Source organism: Nuphar pumila, chromosome 9, assembly GCF_984573655.1.
Source record: "Nuphar pumila chromosome 9, dmNupPumi1.hap1.1, whole genome shotgun sequence".
NCBI lineage: Eukaryota > Viridiplantae > Streptophyta > Magnoliopsida > Nymphaeales > Nymphaeaceae > Nuphar > Nuphar pumila.
Window position 1 is genome coordinate 124788747 of NC_143257.1, and position 26191 is coordinate 124814937.

The 26191-nt window shown below is 38.9% G+C and overlaps 1 protein-coding gene across 1 annotated transcript; it reads right to left on the minus strand.

The window, feature by feature from the left end:
* Nucleotides 1–3777: 3777 nt before the first annotated feature.
* On the minus strand, nt 3778–9403 carry LOC149829283 (putative disease resistance protein RGA3). Its single transcript, XM_090018012.1, has 2 exons — nt 5199–9403; nt 3778–4066 (listed from the first exon to the last, which is right to left on the minus strand). Exon 1 carries the CDS (start codon nt 8919–8921, stop codon nt 5781–5783), a length of 3141 nt encoding a protein of 1046 aa, XP_089874138.1. The 5' UTR covers nt 8922–9403; the 3' UTR covers nt 3778–4066; nt 5199–5780.
* Nucleotides 9404–26191: the final 16788 nt, after the last annotated feature.

Consider the following 26191-nt stretch of genomic DNA (forward strand, 5'->3'; position numbering starts at 1 on the left):
GTTTTGTTTTTTTCAAACCCACTTACCATGGGTCGTGTCTATCCCCTGAGTCACCCTACCGAGCTGAGCTCGGTTTGAACCGAGCCCAGCCTGGTTCGCTTAGCTAAAGGGCTCAGTCCCTTCTGAGATGGGGCCCTCCGGCAACCACAAAGAGAGAGGGGGGTGGGAGATGCGGCAGGAGGCCACCGACCTTCTGCTTGCCTCCCGGCAACCACAGAGAGAGAGAGAGGGGAGGACACAATAGGGGTTGCCGGCCATTCGGCAACCCGAAAGAGAGAGAGAGGGGGAAGGGGGGGGGGGAGATGCGGCAGGGGGCCACTGGCCTCCTGTCGGCCTCCCAGCAACCACAAAGAGAGAGAGAGAGAGGGGAGGTCACGATAGGGGTTGTCGACCCTTCGACAACCCGAAAAAGAGAGAGGGGGGGGGAGCCCTCTAGCAACCACAAAAAGAGAGAGAGAGAGGGGGGTGGGAGATTTGACAGGGGTCGACGGAAGAAAAAAGAAAAGAAGAAGAAGAAGAAGAAGAAAAAGAAGAAGAAGAAGAAGAAGAAGAAGAAGAAGAAGAAGAAGAAGATAGAGGGGGTGGGGGGTCACCTGCGGTTGTTGGATGGGAGGTCGACTTACGGCGGGTAAGCGAGAGGAGGTTGCGGGGCGGCGGGCGGGTGATGGGAGCTCGACAAGCGATAGGCGGGCGACGAGAGCTCAACGGGCGAGCGACAACAGAAAAAGAAAGGGAAAAGGGGCTTGCATTAGGGATTTATGGAAAATTTAGCGACGACCCAATTTTGTCGTATATTTCATTGCAACTATGCGACTGAGTAGCGACAGAAATTTCTGTTGCTGAGCTATCGCGCATTTGCGACAGAGTTTGAGGCAGAATTAGGTCATCGTTAATCCGTCGCTAACTCATGACGGATTCATGACGAAATATTTTCTGTCGCTAATTTCATAAATAATTCAAATGTTAGCGACGTATATTTTTTTCTCGCTAATCCGTCACAAATGGGCAATAGGAAAAATCTGTCACAAATATCCGTCGCTAATTGGAGTTTTTCTTGTAGTGTGAACATAAATATTATGTTGATAAGATGTATACTTCATGCTCAAATTGGTGGCTCATGACCTTATGTATGAACAACTGGATTGATATGTGTTAATGCACCAAATGGGTGGCCAATGACCATATGACCAGTTAATTGAAATTATATGTGTTTGTGCCTAATGAAATGAAGGCGACTAAATTTGTAAATGTGAAATTATGATTTAAGCACATATGTCAAAAGAATTGAATAATAAGTGCTATGAAAGTTCATATACTTGGGCCTATAATGAGAGAGTAGGCATTACAATCAGCTTTATAAGATAGTGTAAAGCATGAGAAGTTGCTTTCCTAGTTATGGAGAGGGGATAACTACCACTTATACCGCAAGGTGGTAGTAAAATTTATCAAAAATAATGAAATATCAGGTTCAAAGGTGTTGGGGTTTCTCCCTCGATAGTCTTGCCCCTTACCTGAGATAAAAAAGGATGTACAAGGCTACAATAATATGATACCAATTAATTGAATATACCCTTGGGTCGTGCCTTTAATCTAGGATGTGTCTGTGTCATACCCACATAGTAGTATAAAATAAAAACAAAAATTGTAAGTTACCTGTGCCAGATTTAATTTTCATCTGCATTGGTAAGTCATGCATAGATTAAATGTTCATTTATAAATAAGATTGATTATTGAAATGCTTTGATTATTTTTTTTCATATAAAGTACATGTTATTTCATGTTTGCCTACGTCTATGCATATAGGCTCATTAGGGAGCTGTTCTGACTTATTACTAAAAGCCATTTTAGGTATAGAGTAGTTGAGCAAGAGCGTTTGCAAGAAACTGAGGCAACGTCAAAGAGCCAATCATTTTTCTTTCTCGAGAACAGAGTTTTTGAACAAACTTTACTAATTATTTTTAGTAAAACGTTACTGTCATTTTAGATTTTGTAAATTTCTGTCTTTGAAAAAAAATGTTAATTTCTTTAAATTCAGTTTTATTGTGATTGATCGTTATGTGACTCTCTTGCGGTTTCAACTACTAGCTTAAAAAGTTTCTGCTAACGATTCGAAAAAGAAAAGTCTCTAGAGGTTGCAAGATATAAGGTGGACGTAGGTCATACCGTGTGACTCATCTTAGTGTTCTTCTTGCCTTCATTTTTGGCTGATACTAGTTTATGTTTTACAAAACAAATAGTTATAAAATTTAAAATAAATTTATTTAACATTCTTTGAAACTTATGATGACATTCATGTTGAGAAAGCCAAACACCTACAAATCCATGACTGTAATTGCTGGTAGGGTAATTAGCCGCAAGGTTAGAAGACCTGGATCAAACCCGGCTGGCACACGGGTGTGTCCGTACCTTTCAGAGGTGGACCATGTAAGGCAGGATGGTCGTGGGGCCTCACTCGGGTTTTTCCCTAACTTCGGCAAGGGTTCCTCTCGTCATAAAATAAATAAATAAATAGACCCATGTAAAAAATCGATGCTTGTTTATCAAAGAAAAAAAGTATTATCTAGACTTTAGCCTCTCCATTCAGGAAAAATCGATGTAAAAAAAAAAAAACAAGAAGAAAACTTGAATATCAAACAAAAATAACCAAACATACTTGCGGATCAACACATCCATATAAATAGGGATCTGAAGTCACAGCTTCAACCTTTGAGGGACACTCCATGGCTATTGAACTCGTGATCATGGCTTTTCACGTTGAGGATACTAGACAACCCTTGGCCGGAGGTGCAAAGCCCTCATGGTCATGTAGCCAGGAATTTTAGCATGATGCAGTCCACATCGAATCTGTTTGCGGCCCTACATCTGATCCATGCATAATTTCTTATGGTTATTATATTAGGGATCACGTTGTTGAAAATGGATAAGGGTCTTCAGGATATCAACCCATATCTATGATCATGTGAGAGATGCAGTATCATTTTGAGGACTATGACCATTTCTCAAGATGTCATATGACATTCATTCAGGGTATATTTGAGAAAATGGTCAACCCAGTAGTCCCAAGGTATTTGCTGGTGCAGACCAACCACTCATCTGCCTATAACCTGTGTGCCACAGACGAGTTCATCAACAACTTAGCCCCAAGTTTGCTTTGTAAATCAGTTGTGGATGCCATTAACTTGACAATAAACATGCTGATAACCAATAACATACTTGAAAACAGTAAATCAATTGACAATTAGTAAAAAGATTTGACAAATTGCACAAACCAATGCAAGCGGGCCAACTGAATCTGCATTTATTATTGATAGCAACTAATGAGCAATATCAACATTCAGGTCAAGTGTTTTTATTTTCACTAAAAGCAAGATCAAAATTCACCAACACAGGTAAGGCATGGCGACTCCCTAGAGGCAATGGGTAAGCCCATGGAGTTTTGCGTTATCAGGACAGTGACCATAAGTACGGCAAGCACAGCCGACATGGCTAGGTTTCTGTTCCTGGGGGAAGTTTCTTGGTGTAAATATAAAAAAGAAATCACCAACACAATGACTGTTATGCTTCCTGCTAAGGGAGTTGGGTAACCAACTGTCCAAACACATAAAAGATTCCTATTTTGTTGTAACAGGTTGGGGTCTAGCTAACCCCAGTTTGCCAATCAAAAAACACAAAAGGAATACCGCTTATGCTAATATGGCTTGTGCTATTATAAAATTGCAGGAAACCAATGGTGACAATGCTGTTGAAAACCAATGCAGAGAATATTGCTAACAAAAGTACAGTCATCAAAACCATGGTAAAAGAGAACAACAATGATAGCAACGTTGCTTAGTGACAGACACAACCACAAAAATATCAGATCTTGGTGCCGTTTTTCAATTTTTAAGCTAAACAAAACTTATGATTCACATTTGCAACATAAACCACCAAAGCTAAAGACTTTGAGGTTCCTTTGTCCAAAGATGATGCTCACACAACTCAAGCATCCCCGACAATAATCTACTTCAATACGGAAGACTTAGATCATGAGCTTGTCAAATTTAGCACAGTCAGCCAGACTCATAACCTGTACATCATGAAACAAATGAGTTAATTCTTCAAGAGAGTCAATGCGCAAAATAGTGGTAGTTTCACGATTGAGAAAAAAAGGGCAGAAAGGAGCTGATCAACAACTTACATGATGTTGTCAAAACAAAATAATGTATTTTCAAATTATCATCAACGTTTGTTACATAGCAGGTTGTAACCTTAAGTACATGACTCTAAAGCCTTGTTTTGGACTTGTTTTTTATTCCAGTTTAATTAAAAAGGACTCTAAAGTCTAAAAGAGGCAAAAGCTAACTATATATGGATCACTATTGGGTTCTGAATCCCGTAGCTGAAACTTACAGAGACAGGTCATATTGACCAAATCAGAGCCTATAAATGTGTTCAGCAAGATCAAAGTAGTAAGAAACAACTCATGGATATTATTTTTTCAATGTAAAAACATGATTTTTTTGATATTTCTCACTCATGGATTAACCACAGCACTAAGTTGGTTCTTATGCATCTATATCAGAGCTGGATTAATCACAGAATTAGGCATGTAACATACTTTTCATAGGAATGTAAGCAAAGGTGGAAAAGCCAAAATCTGAATGACTGCTGATAAAATATAATTCTCAAAGACCAAAAGTTAAAAGGGGGCAAGCAAACTAAAACAAGGATTATTTTGAATACAATTTTGTATTCTAAATAACAAATTAGTTGAGAAGGAAACTTCTGATAAGATGCATGTTAAACAAGCAAAGTAAAAAATTATGGTTACACTAATAGATAAAAAGTAGACATGGAATGTGAGGATGCTAAAGGCCCCCATCTGGAATTCAAGCACCTTCATAAGAACCACCATAAAAGCAATCACAGCACTGGTTATTCATGAAAACTTCCCTGATTTCTATGTTGCTAACATGTTAATTAAATATAAGGATTTTTAAACTTTGAAGAAATACATTAATCATGATGCAGTAGACATGATGCAGGAGGAAACCCAGTAGTAAATCAAACATCCGAAGTTAGTGTTTTCAAAATGTAGATGATCAAAGACACGCATCCAAAACCACTAAATGTTTCTCACCTACCAAAATAATGAAGAAAACCCCAAAAATCAACGAAGCAACACTGAAGAAGCAGATCAAGCAAAAAAAAGGTCGTACCTTATCAATGTGTGTGTAGAAGAGATGGAGAAAAAATCCCGGTCGACCTGAGTTTTCTTTGAGAGAGAGATAGAGAGGATCGTCGGGGGACTCCCTAGCTTGGTTGCCTGAGTCTGGTGACGCTGATGGAGACGAAAACAGGGTAGCGGAGGTGCGTCAGATCGTCGGATGAAACCCAATCACTTGATCGTCGGGGAAGTTGCCGGACATGATCCCACAGCAGGAGCCTAAACCGATTGCAGAAGGGGAGGGGGAGATGAACCCACGGCAGAACCCTAACCCGCTGTAGTGGGAGCGAGCGAGAAGAATGACCTTTCGTGTTCATTTTTTTTTTTATTATTATTTTTATTTTTAAACTAAAGGTAACGGCGTAACGCCATTACATTCTGTTTGGGCGGCAAAGCCACAACACGTGGCATCATCGTGAAGGGATTTTCAACGGCTTGGATCGTCGAACGAATGACCTGATCTGGATCCCAATGAACTGCTAGGGCTCTACCTCACACAGCTTGCCTATCGAAAAAGAAAAAAAAAGTAATTTCACTGAAAACTGATAAGGTGAGAGCTTGTACTGCATCCTTCTTAATCATCATGAAGTCGCACATGGGGTATGTGAGCGATCTTGTGGCGGTCAACCCCCCTGCAACGCTCAACTAAATGGGGACAATGTAAGATGTATAGTATTTGAAGTTGGGTGAGAGCTTGCATCCCATCTGGTAACGCCCTCAACTTGGGACAATCAAAGATGTATAGTATTTGAAGTTGGGTGAGAGCTTGCATCCCATCTGGTAACGCCCTCAACTTGGGACAATCAAAGATGTATAGAGCATGAAGTTGGGTGAGAGCTTGCATCCCATCTGGGAGAAATGTCAACGACTGAAGCTTCCAGAGTTCCAACTTCTTAAGCTTGGACAACTTCGCCAGCCATTCCAGCAAGTGGGTCGGCTTGGGGCTACCTTCAATTTTCATAAACTCTATCTGGTGGAGATGTTGGATCCATTGTGGCAGAGAATCCACTTCACTCGACAACCCAATTGATAGATGAGTCACCCTGCTGGCCAAGCTTTGGAACCCACTTAACCCCTCCACTGAATCCACCTTTAACTCCAACCCGAGTCCGTCATAACCAATTATAGAATGCATTTTTGATGAGTAGCTAATACTGATGTGCCGAAGGTTTGGGAGGTGATGGTGTTTCAGGACATCCGCAATGGAAGTGGCAAGCTTGGAGCAGTCCTCTATCCACAAGTATTTCAACTGATTCATACTCTCCATTGCTTCCTCCAGCACTCTCGACCCCAAGTCCAACTCCGGAAAACCTTTTAGGTCCAGCACATAGAGTGCCGTTGCTCCATTCAATCGTTGCAAAATCCCTTGCTCTTCCAAGTCAAGTTTGGGCAATCCGTGCAGTTTGAGCGTTCTCATGTTCTCTAATGATGCTATGAATATTGAACCAAGCTCAGGAAGGTCTACTATCTTCAGGCTGTGGAGATTGGTGAGTTGCAACCCATTGGGTAGCGCCCTCAACTTGGGGCAATCTTCAATTTGTAAGCTTCGGAGACGAGGCATTGTCTCTGCTTGGGAGTTAAACGACCACTCCTCTAAGCTTCTCATATCACAAATGACTAGACCTTCTAACTTGGGAAACCCGATGTGTTCAACACCATGATGAAACCCATCATCAATGATCTTGACGTTTGAAGCACCTTCTATCTTGAGATTCACGAGGTTGGGTAAGTGTGCCAATGAGGAGGGTAGGTGTTCCACGAATCCGCATCTACTTAAGGTGACATCCTCTAAATTTCTGTATCTAGAAGAGCTTGCCCAAGCGGGTAGGCTAATACCTCCGTAATTATATATTTCCAGTGTCTTGAGACCTACAGGAGGTTGAAGCTCTGCATATATGCCCTTTATTTTTTCTGCAAATTCTTTGTCAAACTCATAGACGCATGCCCGGTTGCATGATAACTCCAACTTTTGTAAGTTCACTTTCACCTGTAATTCTGCTTCTTTAGCCTCTTCCCTACTCCCTACTCTGTCTATATGATGTATCCTCAATTCCCATCTTAAACTGTTTAGGTGACGCAACTGCTTGATACTGCTTCCACTTCTGTTCCTCATGTCACTACCCACAACGAATTTGCTCAATGTCCTTAAGCATGTCAGCAGCCCAATGTGCTTTGGTAAATATTTCAACTCATCAGTGCCTTCCAAATGAAGATGCCTAAGCGCCCTCAGATTTGAAGTACCTTCCGGTAGAACTCTTATACCAGTATGAGCAAGGTCGAGTCTTTCAAGACTGCTTAGTTTGGTAATCGACTCTGGCAGCACTTTTATTTTCGTCCTAGAAACATTCAAGTATTTTAGTAACACTAAATTCCCCAATGACTCTGGCAATTCAAATCTATAGGGGTCTTTGCTCAGATCTAGCACCCTTAGCCACTTAAAGTGTACCAAGCAGAAAGAAGGTGTAAAAGTCGTGCTCCAGTTTAATCTGAACAACAATGTCCGAAGCTTTGGGTGTTGACTTAGTGCATCATCAGTAAACCCTCGATCATCCCCTGTGAAGAAGAAGAACCGTGCTTGAACAATATCAAATGCAGTTCCTGCGCGTAGAACAATCTCATCTATACGCTCCTGGCCTTTTATGTGAAGAGCAAAATCATGAACAATATCATGTAATTTGTAAAACACCATATTATAATATCCTACAGTCTCAATCTGAATCAGCGAACAATCAACCAATGCTTCAAGATAATTCCCAGCACAAACCTCTATTTCCTGCTCTTCATCTTTAGAAACGAAGCCCTCTGCCACCCATAGTCTCACTAGATCATCTTTTCCCATCCGAAAGTCCTTTGGAAATATGGAGCAATATGCAAGACATTGTTTTAAGGCAAATGGTAAATTCATGTAGCTTAATGCGATGGTAGAAAGAATTAGATTGTCATCATCGTGAGTAATCCCTTTCCATCCCCAGAATGGGCTCTTTGCAACTTCTTGCCAATCAGACTCTGTCCTCGCCTTATGCTTCAACAAGCTCGCCACAACATTTAAGGCCAGAGGCAACCCTTTGCATTTCTGTACTATAACGCTCCCAATCTCCTTCAGTCCATAAAGGACGTCTTCCTTCTCGTCTCTCCTTAATGCTTTACTGATGAACAAACGCCAACTGTCATCATATGATAAGCACTGCAATCTATGCAAGTAAGCTGCATCAATATTGTTTGCAACTTCCTCCTTTCTTGTGGTGATCAGGACTCTACTCTCCGGAGCACCATGTTGCAAAAGTCCATTCAATTCCCTCCACCAATATGTATCCCATGCATCATCTATAACAAGCAGAAATCTCTTCTCCTTCAAATGTCTACTTATCTCGGCTTGCAAAGCGTTGAGCCCGATTATTTCGTTGGCACCGCTTCCTTTCCCACCAACCTCTTCTAGTATATGTTTGAATAACACCACCAACTGTGGTTTTTCTGATGCACAGATCCACAAGGACTTTTGAAAATGTTCTTTTATGCTTTTGTTGTTGTAAATGCTCTTTGCAAGGGTCGTCTTTCCGAGTCCCCCCATTCCAACAATTGCTATAGCTCTAGTATTCCCTCTCCTTTCATGATTGAGCTCTTTCTTCAACCACTCCACGACCTCATCTTCATCTTTTTCCCTTCCAAACGCATCCGGCTCAGTGATGTTACAAGTCGTCAGACGGTTCCCATACATCTGTCCTACGTCCAGTGAAGATCTTGACCCTCCCGCGATTGCAACAAGGCCATAATTACCCTTCTCTTCGTAAATCTTCTTAAGCTTCTCGTTGATTGATTTGATCTCTTTAGCAGTTTTGCTTAGATATGAGAGGCTACGACACAAAAAAGAAAGAGAAGGGATCAGCTTGCGTACCTTCGTCTGTCCGGTTTCTGCATTTATCTTGCTGGTTTTGATTCTGTAGAGGTCAATTATGTCTTCAGCATCATAAACAACCTGATGCAGCCTTGATACCCAATCCTTGACGTGCCTTGATGCGAATTGCTTGTTGTGTGCATCTTCAAGGCTAAAATTTTCAACTCATCCTTCACAGAGGAAACTCTTGAAATATATTTTTGGATTTCGTCACATCCTAGCTCAATCAATTTCCCCAACAAAGCATCAATAACTGCTGCCATCAGAGAAAGAGAGATAGGAGGAGGAGGAGGAGGAATTGTTGCTACGATGTGTTAAAGCCAATAGGATCAACACTGAACTAAGATGGTGAAAATTGTTATTTGTTACCACGCTGAACCATTCAATTTATATTTACATATGGGTAACTGCCTACGTATGGTATTTATTTACATAAGGTAACGTTACAGCTATTATTTCTCATTCAATGCTGTGAATGAAAAATAATAGGAAGGTAGCTCTTGGTTTATCCGGATGATGATATGGAAAATTCAAATTCAAATCTTAGATTTGAATTTGAATTGTATAACTGATTTGCCTTTAGTCGAACTTCCATTTTAACAGGGCCCCTCAAGTTGGTAATCCTGGATCAGCTATTGCCAACTTGAATTGTAACTTCTCAAACACATCACGTCCAACTGACTTGGTGAATAAATCGGCTACTTGCTCTGACGAGGGAATGAAGCATGTTTTGATTTCTCCATTTTGTATTTTTTCCCGTATAGTGTGGCAATCGATCTCGATGTGTTTGGTTCTCTCATGAAAAACTGGGTTTGCAGCAATATGTAATGCTGCTTGATTATCGCAGTACAAATTCATGGGTTGGTTATGTTGAATTCCCAGATCCTTCAAAAGGCTCTTAATCCAAGTAAGTTCACAGCTTGCAAGCGCCATAGATCTGTACTCCGCTTCAGCAGATGATCTAGATATCGTATGTTGCTTTTTGCTCTTCCAACTTATTGGACTGTTTCCAATCATAACACAATACCCGGTGGTCGATCGCCTAGTCATTGTTGAGGTAGTTAATGAGGGGATAACGAGTACCTTTGGATTGTGCAATTCCTTCACTCAAGGCTTCTGAATGGAAAGCGGGAAAGACCGAGAAACACTTGTAGTCTTTTAAATGCATGGGTATATGCCGAGTCCGCACAGAGCGCCTAGGATGCTCATTGTGAGTTTGTGGTTCCGGATTTGGTTCTTCGAGTGGTATGGACTGGAGTTGGGCGGGATCATGTCTTGATTCGGGATGAGTGTTGTTTGGCTCTGACTCGTTTGATTGATAGTTGGCTTGAGTGGATTCAGTGATAGGTAATGATCCTTGAACTTCATCCAAATTGTGATCACCTATGGGAAGGGGTAATACGGTGCATTCTTTATCATGGGATTTTGGTGCGTTTTGGAACGGAAAACTTGCCTCATAAAATCTGACATCACGACTGGTGAAGAGGGTTTGATTTTCAATGTCATAAACCTTATATGCAGCTTGCCCATATGGATATCCGACAAATATACCTTTAATGGCACGAGTGTCAAACTTACCTTTCTTATGAATGTTGACAGCGTAGCATAGACATCCAAAGGTTCTGAGATGATCATATTTAGGTTTCTTTTTGTGCAAGATCTCATAAGGAGTTTTGTTCAAAATAGGGTGCGATGGGAGTCTGTTCAAAATGTAGGCTGCCGTTAAAACGCTTTCCCCCCAAAATTGAGGAGGTAGGTTTGCTTGGAACATCAAAGCCCTGGCAATGTTGAGTAAATCCTTGTGTTTGCGCTCTACCACTCCATTTTGTTGGGGTGTGGCGACACAACTGTTTTGGCGATCAATGCCTAAATCATTCAGAAGTTTTTGAAATTCATGAGAAAAGAATTCAGATCCATTGTCGCTCCTTATGCATTTTACACAAATTCCATATTGATTTTTCACTAATGCAAAATTTTTTTTTAATAACCCATAGGTTTCAGATTTATGTCTCATAAGGTAAGTCCACGTGCATCTTGAAAAATCATCGACTATAGTGAGAAAATAGTGAGCCCCTGATAAGGAAGCAACGTGGTAACCTCCCCATATATCACAGTGGATTAATTCAAAGATCTCATGAGTGGATATAGAGCTCGAATGAAAAGGCAAGCGAGATTGTTTGGCATAATGGCAAATTTCACAATCATCAAGAATTTTATTGAATTGAAAACGAGTATTAAGCAGAGAACTTATTTTTGAATAAGGAGTGTGTCCAAGCCGATTGTGCCAAGTTTGAGAATTGACACCCATGCAAGATGTGGCAGCAACGCATGCATTGTCCAACACATACAAGCCGTTTGATAGTCTACCCGTTCCAATCGTAGTCATCGAGTGAAGGTCCTGCACATTACAAATGGACTCATTAAAGGTGACTTTGCAATTGGAATCACGACATAGTTTTGGGACGGAAATAAGGTTAAAAGAAAATGTGGGGATGTGAAGGACATCTTTAAGGATAAGATTGGGGTTCAATGTCACGTCTCCAACATGAGTGACTTGAGAAGTCGTTCCATTGGGAAGGCTCACGGGTGAACATTTTGCTATTTTCGGTAAACTTAGAGTTTCTAAAGAATTGGTTATGTGGTGTGTCGCACCTGTGTCAATAATCCAGGTCAAGTTAGTGTATGAGAGGGTTTGGTCATTACCTGCGAGGTTTATTTTTGGCTCACCATTGGATTTGGACTCATTTGTTATGAACTCAGTAAATTTTTGGATAAGTTCAGGAGGGAAATATGGCTTGGAATCCATGCTGGATGCACTAGTAGCATTGGCTTTGATGCGCCGTTGTTGTTCATCAGAAGATCTACTTGGGTATCCTACGAGTTGGTAGCACTTTGCCTTGATATGTCCTATTTTCCACAGTGATCGCATCTCATCCGGTTTTTGTTTCTTCCTCTAATTGAAAACTCTCTTTCTTGATCATGCCTTTGTAAAGCAACCACTGCAATGGATTCTGAACCAACCGGTATAGTATTAATTTCCCTCTGTCTTTCTTCTTGAATAATGAGATTGTAGGCTTTTGAGACAGTAGGAATTGGGTCCATTAAAAGAATTTGACTTCGTATACCATTGTAACTTTCGTTTAAACCCATCAAGAATTGAATCAGTTGATCCCTTTGCTGTAATTCAAAAACAGCTTTCATTCCTCCACAGGAACATTGTGGAAGGGTGACGTATGATGCAAGCTCGTCCCACAATCCCTTCAATTTTGTGAAGTATGCTGCCACAGATGACTGCATCTGCTTGCAACTTATAATTTGCTGCTGGATTTGATATATACGAGGGGCATTAGTCTGATAAAAACGTTGCTTTAGTTCAGACCATACCTCAGCCGCGGATTCTGCATATAACACTGTAGGGGCCAGATCTTTGTGGAGGGCGTTAAGTATCCATGACTGCACCATATTATCGCATCGCGTCCATGACGCAACAAAAGATGGTGGCTCAAATGGCTTCGGAATAGTCCCATCTACGAATCCCATCTTATTCTTTGCAGTGAGCGCCATGGTCATGGCACGACACCAAGCAACATAGTTGTCGCCGTTCAACGGTTGTGAGACCAGTGTGGTGCCCGGACTGTCGGAATGATGCACGTAGAATGGATTGTCTACATCCATATTTGGGTTGGTCGTCTCCTTGGCCAAGCCTTCAGATATCATCTCAGCCATCTTGGTTCAGTTTGGCTCTGATACCATGTTAAAGCCAAGAGGATCAACACTGAACTAAGATGGTGAAAATTGTTATTTGTTACCACGCTGAACCATTCAATTTATATTTACATATGGGTAACTGCCTACGTATGGTATTTATTTACATAAGGTAACGTTACAGCTATTATTTCTCATTCAATGCTGTGAATGAAAAATAATAGGAAGGTAGCTCTTGGTTTATCCGGATGATGATATGGAAAATTCAAATTCAAATCTTAGATTTGAATTTGAATTGTATAACTGATTTGCCTTTAGTCGAACTTCCATTTTAACACGATGAGGACAGTGGAAGTAAGAGATAGAAATCATTGAATTTATAATAAGAATTTTGGATGAAATGATATTGAAAATTACCAATGGTAATTTTCAATTGTTTTGGACCGGACATCAAATTTGTCGAAATTGCTTTAAAAAATCTTTTTTCTTGTTTTATAGCATAGACTCTCTACAAAGTGACAAACTAAGTCAATATCGAGCCAGCCAATGGTGGCCCATTAACTTGCATACATTGATAAAACTGAAGTACTGTCGGTAGAGAAGATCATTATCACAATTACCATTAAGGGGCCCCTTAACTGTAGTAGAGCATAACCTTTTTTGCTACAATTATCATTACTATAATTACCATTTACTTTAGTAAAACATGAACTTTTGCTCACACAGAACTTCACCTTTATTAAGTTCTCACTGTAAAGCTAATGATTTCTCGTCTGGATCTACCATCTCTCTAATCTTTGGGTCTGGTCACTGACACCCAAAGCTTTTACTAGGGACACCAGTGAAATGCACATGCACACCGGATGAGAGTGGAATGTGGGAGAAAGTGTTAACACCACAAGCTCGCTTCCACTCGGGCAAGCATGAGGAACCCGAAAGCCACTTTGAGTGTATTTGATCATATCCAAGATATTCTTTGTAGAGTTTCAAGACAATCTCATTTTTTATTTTTTATTAGGATTAGTTCTGGAAACTGTTAGGATCCATTTTGAGTCATCGGAGGGTGTATCCGAGTTCATAATTGTTTCTTTTTAAGTTGCTGATCCTTTTTGTGAAAATTTTGGATCCTAGACCTATCCAAAATGATCAAGAATGAACTTTTGAGCCCAAACTCCACTCAGGTGAGTCGGATCCCATATCCAGACCCAGGTGGGTTGGATCCCAGATCTGGACCCACCTTGGATTATATCTATGTATATATATATATATATACAAGTATTGTTTACTAAAATTGTTGTGCATCATCTGTTTATATGAGATCTATATAGTTGCTATAATGATTCAAATTCACTAAATAATTAAACGACCATAGGTCCTAAACCTGAAATTCATATCCATCCCAAGAGAAAGAGCATCAAGGGTGAGAATGAACAATGCGGTCACATGCTATGAATCTATTTTACCATGCATAACAAAGTTGCCAAATTGGATACCATAATTTTTTTCTTGACAGAAAAATGGACACCGAGATTGGACGACCCATATCTTGAGGAATTTCAAAATATACATATGGGCTGTCAAATTTGTATCATACAATAGAAAGCTGGAACTGGGCCCACCATTCTTTTCCTTTTCAGTTTGTAGTCCTTGTATACATCATATCATTAATGCGGTGCAAGGTCCATTTTCTCCCTTATTATGCAAAGAACAATAATGGAATTGAATTAATGCGGTGCAAGGTCCATTTCTCCCTTATTATTATGCAAAGAACAACAATGGAATTGAATGCATTCAACTTAACATTGGTTAGAACAGTGTTCTAAATCAACAACTGTGGGGGGGTACTTCCATCAATTGATATTGGTTGACATTTATCAATATTTCCAAACTTTGGGTGACAGCATCTTCCATGATTTCCCTCCATTTAATTTATCTGTGGAAGAGCAGCTGGGACAGTAGATGCCACGGTCTCTTTATTTCATAAAGATTGCTTTAGATAGATAGTTAATACATGATTTGAGCTCCAAGATTAACCAGAGTAATTAAGAAGTCGGTGCAAGAGGCGATTCACTAAGTGCAAAATGTAAAACAAGCATTAAAAAGGTGCCTTAAAACAGGAAGCATGAATGGAGGCAAGTAAGAAGTACTTTATTACTTTTCAAGCTTATGCTAAAAAAAATCTCATCATATGTATGTTTTTTTATAAAAAGATATTATAAAAATTCGTTAAACTTGAAAGGTGCATTTGCAATATCAATGGAAATTATTATTTTCTCATGCATGAATTACACACATGTTTTACACTTGAGAAAGCGAGTTTTTTAGGCAGCAACCGTGTAACGTCCCAAAAGAAATGTGCAAGAAATTTCCCTTTTTTTTTATCTCGTATTGTAGCATAAACTCTCTACAAGTGACAAACAAAGTCAATATGGAGCCAACGGTGGCCCCTTAACTTGCATATAATGATAAAAACTGAAGGATTGTTCACAGAGAAGATCGTTACCACAATCACTACAAGAAAAACTTTAATTAGCGACAGATGTTTGATAATTCATTGTCAATTTGCGATGAATTAATTAGAGAAAATTATCCCTCGCTAACATTTGCATAATTAGCGATAAAAAAAACCTCCGTCCTTACTTGGCGATGGAAAAATTCCAATCTATTGGCAGGGGTAATTCATAAAATATGTCTTGCAAATCGGTTATAAAAATACCCGTGTTGAAAATTGAACGTCAGCCAGCAATCGTGTCACGTCCCCTCCTTTTCTCCCTTGTATTGTGGCATAGACTCTTTCCAAAGTGGAAAAACTAAGTCAATATTGAGCCAGCTAATGGAGGCCCTTAACTTGCACATATCGATAAAACTGAAGGACTGTCGGCAGAGAAGATCATTTCCACAATTACCATTAACTGTAGTAGAACATGGACTTTGCTTACACACAACTGCACCTTTATTAAGTTCTCACTATAACGCAAATGATTTCTCTTGTCTGCATCTACCATCTCTCTCATCTTTGTTGAAATGTTATGTCGGGACATGCCATTTGAGTTTTTTTTTTCAATTGACATTAGCACCCTCACATAGAGCATGGGATAAACAAAGAAGAAAAAGGTAAATATAAAAACAAATTATATATCAAGAAAAATGTAAATAAATATGGATTCTTTATTAAGGCTTGTTTGCAATGCCCTATGATTACTGATTCAAGTGGAAATTATGTGACAGTGTCTACCAATAGTTGGTTCGAGTATTATAGATATCTACAAAGGACTTGGTTCGAGTAGAGAATTGTTAAATACATGAGAGAAATCAACAATTTAAAATATCATATCATCCATACAACTTGCAATTTCTAATGGACACCCAGTGAGAGTGGAACGTGGGAGAAAGGGTCAACACCTACACCACAAGCCCGCTTCTATTCGGGCAAACCAGGCGTCAAAATCGAGAGGGTGGTGTATGTTCGCCCCCGATGATTCACTGAATCCCACGTCTGTGTTCAGGGCTTTGAATGAGCACCACGTATACAAGCACATGGGGCTCGTATTCCCGTGTATGTTGACATAACTTTGCATCGGACTCTGGTGTTGTTGCAAAGACTTAAGTACCCTTTCTTGCTATTCTTCTCATAAAGTGATGGTTTGAGAAAATGACAAAAATGCCCTTCATTCAAAAAAGAAGAAACAAACAGTTCAAAAAAAGGACAAACATGTCCTCCATCCAGAAAGTCGAGGATGATGTTGACTCTTCAAAGTCTTCTTCTTCTTTCTCCGTTCAAAAAAAGGACAAACATGTCCTCCATTCAGAAAGTCGAGGATGATGTTGACTCTTCAAAGTCTTCTTCTTCTTTCTCCGTTCAAAAAAAGGACAAACATGTCCTTCATTCAGAAAGTCGAGGATGATGTTGACTCTTCAAAGTCTTTTTCTTCTTTCTCCGTAAAACACTGTAAAACCCTTTCTCTCTCTCTAGAGAAGAAATCAAGGGAGGCAAAGAGTTCTCCCTGGAGAAGGCCATGAACATCAACTCTCTCACTCTCTTTACTTCTGTACACATCCAACAGACGATCCTACAATGCTCCATCGCCATCTTCTTCTTCTTCCTTCTTCGTAAAACACTGTAAAACCCTCTCTCTCTCTCTCTAGAGAAGAAATCAAGGGAGGCAAAGAGTTCTCCCTGGAGAAGGCCATGAACATCAACTCTCTCACTCTCTCTACTTCTGTGCACATCCAACAGACGATCCTACATTGTTTCATCGCCATCTTCTTCTTCTTCCTTCTTCGTAAAACACTGTAAAAAACCCTCTCTCTCTCTAGAGAAGAAATCAAGGGAGGCAAAGAGTTCTCCCTGGAGAAGGCCATAAACATCAACCCTCTCACTATCTCTCCCTTCTCTCTCTACGTCTGTGCACATCCAACAGACGATCCTACATTGCTCCATCGCCGTCTTCTTCTTCTTCCTTCTCTGTAAAACACTGTAAAACCCTCTCTCTCTCTAGAGAAGAAATCAAGGGAGGTAAAGAGTTCCCCTTGGAGAAGGCCATGAACATCAACCCTCTCACTCTCTCTCCCTTCTCTCTCTACTTCTGTGATTTAGAGTTTTTGCCCTTACAGGAGGGGGGTCCGGGGGCTCCCCCCCGGCGCGGATCCCGAATTTTTTTTGGGCCTTCCAACAACGATTTGTAGTATTATCGGGCTTTCCTACAACAATTTGTAGTATTTTCGGGTCTCCAACGAAACGCTTTGCGATTTATAGTGTCTTCCGCAAATCGCTATATCGATTTATAGATTCTTCCGCAAATCGCTATAGTGATTTGTAGTGTCTTTCGCAAATCAATATAGCGATTTGTAGTGTTATTCAGTAAGCAAATCGCTGTAAATCGCTACCCGAATTAGGACAAACTTGTTAGGGCTATATCTCCCTAACCGGAGGTTATATTCCAAATTCGTAAAAAGTGGTATCTTCGTTATTAAGTCTAGTTTATTTCTGCAAATTTTCAGTGATTTCTATTGTCATTTCATTCCTCATTTTAACTAAAAACCAGACCTCTATTATTTTGTGTTATTTGAGTTGCACAACACCATTCTCGCTTGACATCCATATCTTGATTCTGGAATGCTCCTTGTTGGATTTTCCATTGATTTCTTCCAACCTTGCTTGGAACAAAAATATGTCTTTCTCACCACGATACTCTGTGCATTTTTTGACCACGACACCCGGGACCCGTGCCGAGGGGAGCCCCCCGACCTCCCTCTTGTAAGGGCAAAAACTCTAAATCAGGCTCCACAACGAATCAAGTTGAACGATGCTACCCAGGCTGGTTGGAGCCCCCAAACCCTCCTTCTATAAGGGCAAAAACTCTAAATCAAGCTCCACAATGAATCAAGTTGAATCATGCTATCCACGCTGGGAGGAGCCCCCAAACCCTCCTCCTATAAGGGCAAAAACTCTGAATCATACTCCACAACTCATCAAGTTGAATGATGCTACCCACGCTGGGAGGAGCCCTCAGACCCCCTTTCTGTAAGGGTAAAAACTCTGAATCAGACTCCACAACTCTTTAAGTTGAATGATGCTACTCACGTTGGGAGGAGCCCCTCAGACCCCTCTCCTGTAAAGGCAAAAACTCTGAATCAGGCTCCACAACGAATCAAGTTGAATGATGCTACCCACGCTGGGAGGAGCCCCCAAACCCTCCTCCTGTAAGGGTAAAAACTCTGAATCAGGATCTAGAACTCATTTAGTTGAATGATGCTACCCACGCTGGGAGGAGCCCCCAAACCCTCCTCCTGTAAGGGTAAAAACTCTGAATCAGACTCCACAACAGTCAATGTGCAGGTCAGTCCGTGCTTGATGGAGCAATGTAAGATCTTCTGTTGGATGTGCATAGAAGCAGAAAGAGAAGGGAGAGAGAGAGGGTGAGAGGGTTGATGTCCATGGCCTCCTCCAGGGGAGATTTCTTTCTCAGATAATCCTGCAGTGCAGAGACTGGGTCTTAAATAATCATCTTTGGGGCACTTAAGTCTTTATAACCACTCCTTTTCAAGAATCGTCATTTTTTTTGGCACCAATGAAGGAGCGGGTACTTAAGTCTTTGCAATCGCATCAAACTCCAATGCTAATTAATGCTGACAAACATGGGGATACGAGACACACATGTTTAGATATGTGGTGCTCTTTGGGACCCCCGAACATGAGATGTAGCTAACTGCCCTGTTCGGGGGGAGGAACATATAACCTGCTTTGGTCAAAATCACCTCTACTTTCTAACTTGTGACCAGTTTGTACAGTTTGATCTAGTGCTAGTAGTTATGGTTGGAATATGTGTCACGCTATGTGGGTTATCATCCACCCACTAAGAAGATGAATTCCATAAAACTCATATTTGGGTGTTCATATGCTTTCCTTCTGACAAGCATATCACCAGACAAGATTACAGTGTGCTGTTTTTGTTTGAATAAAATTTTACTCCATTTTCATGAAAGTATGCTTAATTTCCTTCTCAAGTAATCTTTGGAAAACTTGTAATAACTGTTCAAAACATTGTATGTTATACATCTTGCATTGGCATCCAAACCAATTAATGTCAAATGTGTTGAATCGCATGGTTAAACTACACTGGTAGGGATAATATCTAAATCATGCACCATAACAAATCCTTATCTCTGCACATTATTATTGTTGATAAAAATTCAAAAGTAGAGAAAGATTGACTTACTCGAATTTTACTAAAATCTTTTTTGAAAGATTTGAGGATGCCATATGCAAGTTTTTACCATTCTTTTTTGGACTTGAAGGTCCGTTTGAATTTTAGGCTTATTCTCGGTCCGACAGTACCTTTGCATATGTACGAGGGTTGTTGCAATAACTTCGACAACATTTCTTCATAGATATGATAGCTTGATAGAGAGAGGTATGTCAAGGCTAGAACTTGTTTTCTCTAAGGCCAATGCTCGGACATGAAATGTTTAGATGACTAGACTATATAGTTGAACTCCTATTTATAGAATTTTGCATAAGATATGAATCTAGGAATTTTTTGGTTTTAATCCAACCTAAATGGATATGTTCTTATCCTTATGATAATACCCATCTAAGAAGAGTTTTGCTTGTGATATGACTTTGGGTATGATAAAATTTAAAAATATTATATTTTTTGAGAATCTAGAAAGATTAGAGGATCTTAACTTTTCAACAAACTAAAAATCAGGTCAATACAATATTGAAGTAGAAAGTTTCAAGAAAAAGGTATTTTCAAAAATATCTAAAAATGAGTGAATAAAGAGATCTGAAAGAATGAGACTTTTTCAGAAAAATCTAAAGAGAAATAGGTTTTAGCACAAAGAGAGAAAGACCCAAAGAAATAGATCTTTTATGAAAGAAGGTAATAATAATGAAGAAACGTGGACTCTTGGGAAAAAGATCAAAAGAGTAGATCATTTTTTTTGTAAGATTATTTTTTTAAAAGATTAAATGAAAACATTTTTTACCACCAAAACAGTTCAATTTGGTTTTTTACTTAAAAAATGAATTGAAGTTTGGGAATTTTAGCCTTCCAACGTATTAAATAGTGCCTCAATTTGACATTTGAATAAAAACTTGTGGCCAAAACAAGTTACCTTGTCATAACAGATCCAAAGTATGACTCAATTTAAGCGTGGAGATCCAAAATTCTGTTATCCAATCTTTAGAAAACCTTTAGAAACTCCATCCATGTGTACTATTTAGATATAAAGCACCCAAAAGCATATATAGCATAAGTCTGAAATAACATGGTCAAAATTTAAGTGTCTACAGATGCTCATCTTTAGCATTAATCGAATGTAATTCAATTTATAACAAAGAAGTAGACACATATAGGGATCGACCAATTTTTGGTGTCACAGGATTGTCAAAACCTTTTTGGGCCTTACCGAACAAGGTTAGACTAGTGTATGAACAACTAGGTTGTCAAGACCATTTGTGGTCTCAAAAAATGAGGTTGGTCGGTTTATGAAAAATTGGATTGTTGAGACCATTTTGGTAGTTCCACCGAGCGAAGTCGGTGCCAACATCTGAAGGAAGAGTTGGATTGTTGAGACTGTTATGAGTCTCACTGAGCAAAGTCGGATCAGTTCGAGGACAACTGGATTGCCAAGACCATCTGGTGGTCTTGTTGAGCAAGATTGGTGTTAGTATAGGGACAACTGGATTACCGAGACCATTTGGTGGATCCACCAAATGTGGTCAACGTTAGTGTCAAGAAGGGAAAGAACTAAGATGTGGAGACCATTATGGGCATCACCAAACAAGGTCAGGCCAATTCATGAACCACTTTATTTATCTCAAAGAGAAAATGTTGGGCTTCAGGTAGGGGTAGTACAAGAAGAATATAGGTTCCTTTCATACCTTTTAGGCCCGTTTTGATTTTTAATATCTTTTGATGATTTTCTTTTTAATAATTTATGGAGAAAGCACTAAGAGTCCTACACCCCCTTGTGGCTTTATGGATAGAGTAGAGTTGCCCCAGTAAGTCTTTAAGGCAAAGGTATCCTTCTTAAGATGATCAATTTAGGCATGAGACTTTATGCCTCAATGAGGAAAGTAAGGCATACTTCGGTCAAGTGGCACCGAGAAAAATAACATTGCTTTCTATGTATTTTTCAAACTCATGATCACTGTGGCTAGACACTTTGGCACAATATAATGCATGCAATAATCTTTTATTATATGCATTGTGACACATGCACTTGCAGCAAAGTAAGTAACCTATGGTAGTTATGAATGATTGATCATATAAGGTTAGAGTTTTTTTTTCTTGTTTATCCTTTAAAAGATTGACACCTTCCTGACAAGTTAATTCATGCCCCTGAGATTCTCACCCTTACGAATTTCTTTGTCTTGGGTCAGATAAGATAGGGATATTTGGCTTCATTGAAATTTTTTTCTTCTAGTTCTATCTGGGCTTCAAGCAACTAGCTATAGAGATGTGAGATTGTCTCAAGACATTTTTGTTAGGTCTAATGGTCTCCACTAAGATTTAAACCTTAAAGGACTAGAGTTTGACGAGAACACATTCATATACATTTTTTGTCTCTACGTAAGTTTTTTGAAGTCATTGTTTTTAGCTCAAAAACACTTTATTCCTCACTCTTGCCATACTTTGATTTGAGACTTAAAAATTATGGGTTTCATGGCTACTCAATCAAGGAGGGATAACACTATCTATCCAATCTCTAACTATTAAAAGTCGTATGATTGAAGCATACACCTTGTCATAGGTCCAAAGGTAAGTATTAACTTTCTTCTAGAAGTCATTTTTCTATGCTAATCTCTACCCCTAGGGCAACCTCATGATTGGAGCCTGCCACCTTATCATAGGATAGAAAAAGGTGTCATCCTAAATGCACTATTTTTTTTTGGTGCTTTGGTTTTGTTTTGTTTTTTACATTTTCTCTTCTTGTACTTTTTTTCCTTTTTTTAAATATTTTTTTAATATTTTTCTTATCGAGGTAAAAGAAAAAGGTTTCTCAGGAGGGCTAACCTATGAAGTAGATTAACATTGAAGGTATTCAATACTCAACCATTTCCTTAGAGAGTTGTTTGTAGATGTGGGTTTCCACAGGATCTACATACATGCATTGATAATAATTTTGTATTTCTATAATTCATCCTTATAAACTCAAAAGCTAGAATTATTTGATTAAAGTACCTCTACTTCACTGTGTCACTTCCTTATCTTTCTCTAAGACTTGGATGTCTTATATTATAAACTCTTGGGTGCAGGGATATACTTGGGGGAATGGCCATTTTGAAGAGAGTTGGATTTGTTTTGGGACAAAATCCCTAACCTTTAATAATCTTTCAATGACATACCTTGCATTATGATGAAGCTTTATCCTCCTCCTATGACTGTTGAAGTTAAGGTGAACTGGAATGTCAAGACCATTCTAGGTCTTGTCAAACGAGGTCGAATCAGTTCAAGGATGACTGGGGTATTAAGATTGTTGTAGGTCTCGCTAAATGAGGTCAATCTAGTGCCCATGATAACTAGGATGTGGAGACCATTATGAGTTCACCTGAACGAGGTTGGGACAATATCCAATGATAAACCAGGCTTTCATGACCATTTGAATATCGTTGAATGAGGTTGGGCTAATTTTAGAGTGACTGTGTGTATGCTTGGGTACTAAAGGTCCCTTGCCTACGAGTTTTGAACTTTGGATGACTTTACAATGCCATGTCCTTGGGTTATAGATATGTTCATATTTTTTTTATATATCTATATATGATTTTGATAGAAATACATCATTGAGAATGTTAAGAAAAAAAATATGGAGGTTTTGATACAAGCTTCCTTAGTCTTGTCAATATAAGTAGAATGCTCCTGCAACAAAGAGAATAATTTGAACTTCGAACGAAAAAAAAATTTCTTGAATTTTCTTAGCTTTTCTCTCTTTTTTTTTTAGATTTTTAGAATATATTATTTTTTTTGGATTTTAAACTATTTTATTTTTTAAAAACTTTTTATTTTTTTTTATTTTTCAAATGACTATTTTACAAAATCTAAGCTTTAAAGGATTACCTAGGGTTCTGGGATGATAAACCATGCAAGAGGTTTTTTTACCTCCATATCATTGTGGTTCTATCATGACTTGTGTTCTCCTTGTTTTAAGCATGCTTCTTCAAAAGGAGAGGCAAAAGGTCTCAAATTATTGTTTGACCTTTGTGAGCCTAGGCTCAGTTGGTGCAAAAGAAGTATCAATCATATTTTCTCTGAAACAGCCAGACTCACTATTGATCTGATGATTTATCCTTTTTTGAAGTGATCCTTAAGGACCCATGAGATTTTTTTTTTCTTTTTCCCCTTTTCTATTTAAGCCCTTTATTGACTAAACCTTGGGTTCCTACTTTTTGCACTGTTGGGAGAGGATCTCTTATGTTATGTTGGTTCTGACCTAGATCCTTAAAAGGTTGGTACCCCATGTGCAAGGCGATTATCCATTCATTACCACATTTTAGCACATGCTGGTATAAGGGGTGACTCTTAAGTCATCTATCATTCTTTTGAGCCTGAAAACCTTGGACATTTTGGAGAGGTCTATGACTAACACTTGGACCGAACTTGATAATGTCACACTCATAACTAAGCTTGATGATGTGATCATTTTCTCCTTCAACCAAGCAATTGGCATGTTAGTTTACCCCTCAGATCTGGGTTGTAAAAGAAGGTTGTCCTCTTATGTGATGGACTTTTTGTGCAGAGACATTAGGAAAAAAACCTTGATGTAATTATTGTTTGGAGGGTCTAAATGAATCACATTTATCTGAAGGGACACTCTTAGAATTTCTTGACTTTTCTTTCTATCTTTTTTGTACCCTTATCCCTTCTTTATAGTAGATTTGGGAGACTATATGGACTTACGCTTTTCCCCGCCTCACTGTCCCCATCACAATCCCTGCCTTGCCCCGCCCCGCCCCATCCCCAATCCTTCTAAAGGATGGCAATAGACCAAGGAAAAACAGGGCCCCACGAGGACATGAAATGAGGATGGAGGTTAAAATCCATTCCTGTGCAAGGATAAAGGCGGGGTAGAGGTTCAAATTTTGAGACGGGGCAGGGGTGAAGACCTTGTCTCCCGCCCCTGCCTCGGTCCATTGCCATCCCTAAATTGATTGAACGTAGCCAGCAGGAGACTTGTGGTTACACGGTTCAGTAGAAATGCACAAGAAATTTGAAAATAAAATATTGGAACCTTGAATCCATTTAGGATAAATGAACTGAACATGAAGCAATATGAAGGAAGAACTGTAAAATATTAAGTTTTTTTTGTCTATTTCTTTTATGAAACTCACGTAGCATCACGAGCATAACGTTCGAAACCATTTTGTCTGATTCTGTTATTAAATACAATATTAAGTTTTTTTAAATGAAATCAATTTGTTTTCAAATATTCATGATGAGATTTCGTTAGTTGCTCATCGTAGTGTTTTTAATTGAAAAGAAAAAAATTAAAAAAAAGAGAGTAATTGAAGTTACAAATTTGCTTACAAAACATGTGATATAATATATGAAGAAAATCATAATAAAATATTTATTTGAGGTTATAATTGTAATTATGAAAAGTATTTTATTATTGAAGGTTAGTGTTGGTCTTTCTTCAATCATTTAAAATAATTTTTAAATATAAAATTAAAATATTACATAAATGCCATCATTATTTACTTTTAAAATTTGAAAATAAGAAAAATTTTATTTCGTATTTATAAAATGTATGACATTTTATTATGTTACATTACTTATAAAAAAATTATTATATATTTATGAATACAAGCTAAACATCTCGTAAATGGCTCGTTAAGATGACCAACGTAAACGGGTGAAGTTGAGATGAACATACATTCTTAGTACTTGTCACGGACTCACGGTAAGATATGCCGAGCTAAACTCATAATCGTCTCATTAGCTAAATGAGCCGAACGCAAACGAGCCTTAGACGAGACTAACCGAGCTGAACGGCAAGCTGCTCGGTTTTTTTTACCAGCCCTAACCCCATTCCACGTCACATCAAAACATTAGGATTGCATAAAATGTGTCAAAAAAAAAAAGGTCAAGACATGTAATTATTAGAAAACAAAATAGAAATCCTATTTTGTTTATATTCTGTATTTTGATTTTAGTTATAGAGGAATATTCCACCACAAGATGCCACCACCATCGACCAAAGAATGCACATGGCTTTCCACCAAACCCATTATAAAACTTTTTGCACTGAAGGTACGTATGTGAGAGCCAGCTGGCTCTTAACTTGACACTGATAATGGTAGGGGTGGGCGATGGACTGGGCGGTCCGGTGGGCCAAGCCGACTCTGTTAGCTATAGAAATCCCTACTGACCCACCAAGGAATGCACATGGCTTTCCACCAAACCTGAATTTTGATTATAAAATTTTATAAAATGGGTGCATTGAAGGTGTAGTGAGTCCCAGCTGGCTCTTGATTTGACACTGATAATGATATCAAATGATGGTGGTGGTAGGGGTGGGCAATGGACTGGGCGGTCCGGTGGGCCAAGCCCACTCTGTTAGCTATCGAAACCCTACCGACCCGATGCTACCTAATTAATTTTTTTTTTAATAGTTGTTTGCATGGTTACTTGATAACTATAGCTATTTACTTAATCATTTGAATTAATTATATGAAAAATAAAAAAATACCTAATTAATTTTTTTAGTATTATAAGAATTAATTTATAAGCTGCATTTGAAAATAACCTACAAATGGATTTGGGCCAGGTTAGACTGATCCACTGAACATTGGTCCATCAGGTCAATGGGCCGAATCATGAGTTGCTCTTCAAACCCGAGCTCATTAAAAACCAAGCCAAAACCCAGCCTATTAATCAATA

What these genes read in the sequence shown, in the direction of transcription:
- LOC149829283 (XM_090018012.1), bottom strand. Translation starts at nt 8,921, where the DNA reads ATGTATGGGAACCGTCTGACGACTTGTAACATCACTGAGCCGGATGCG.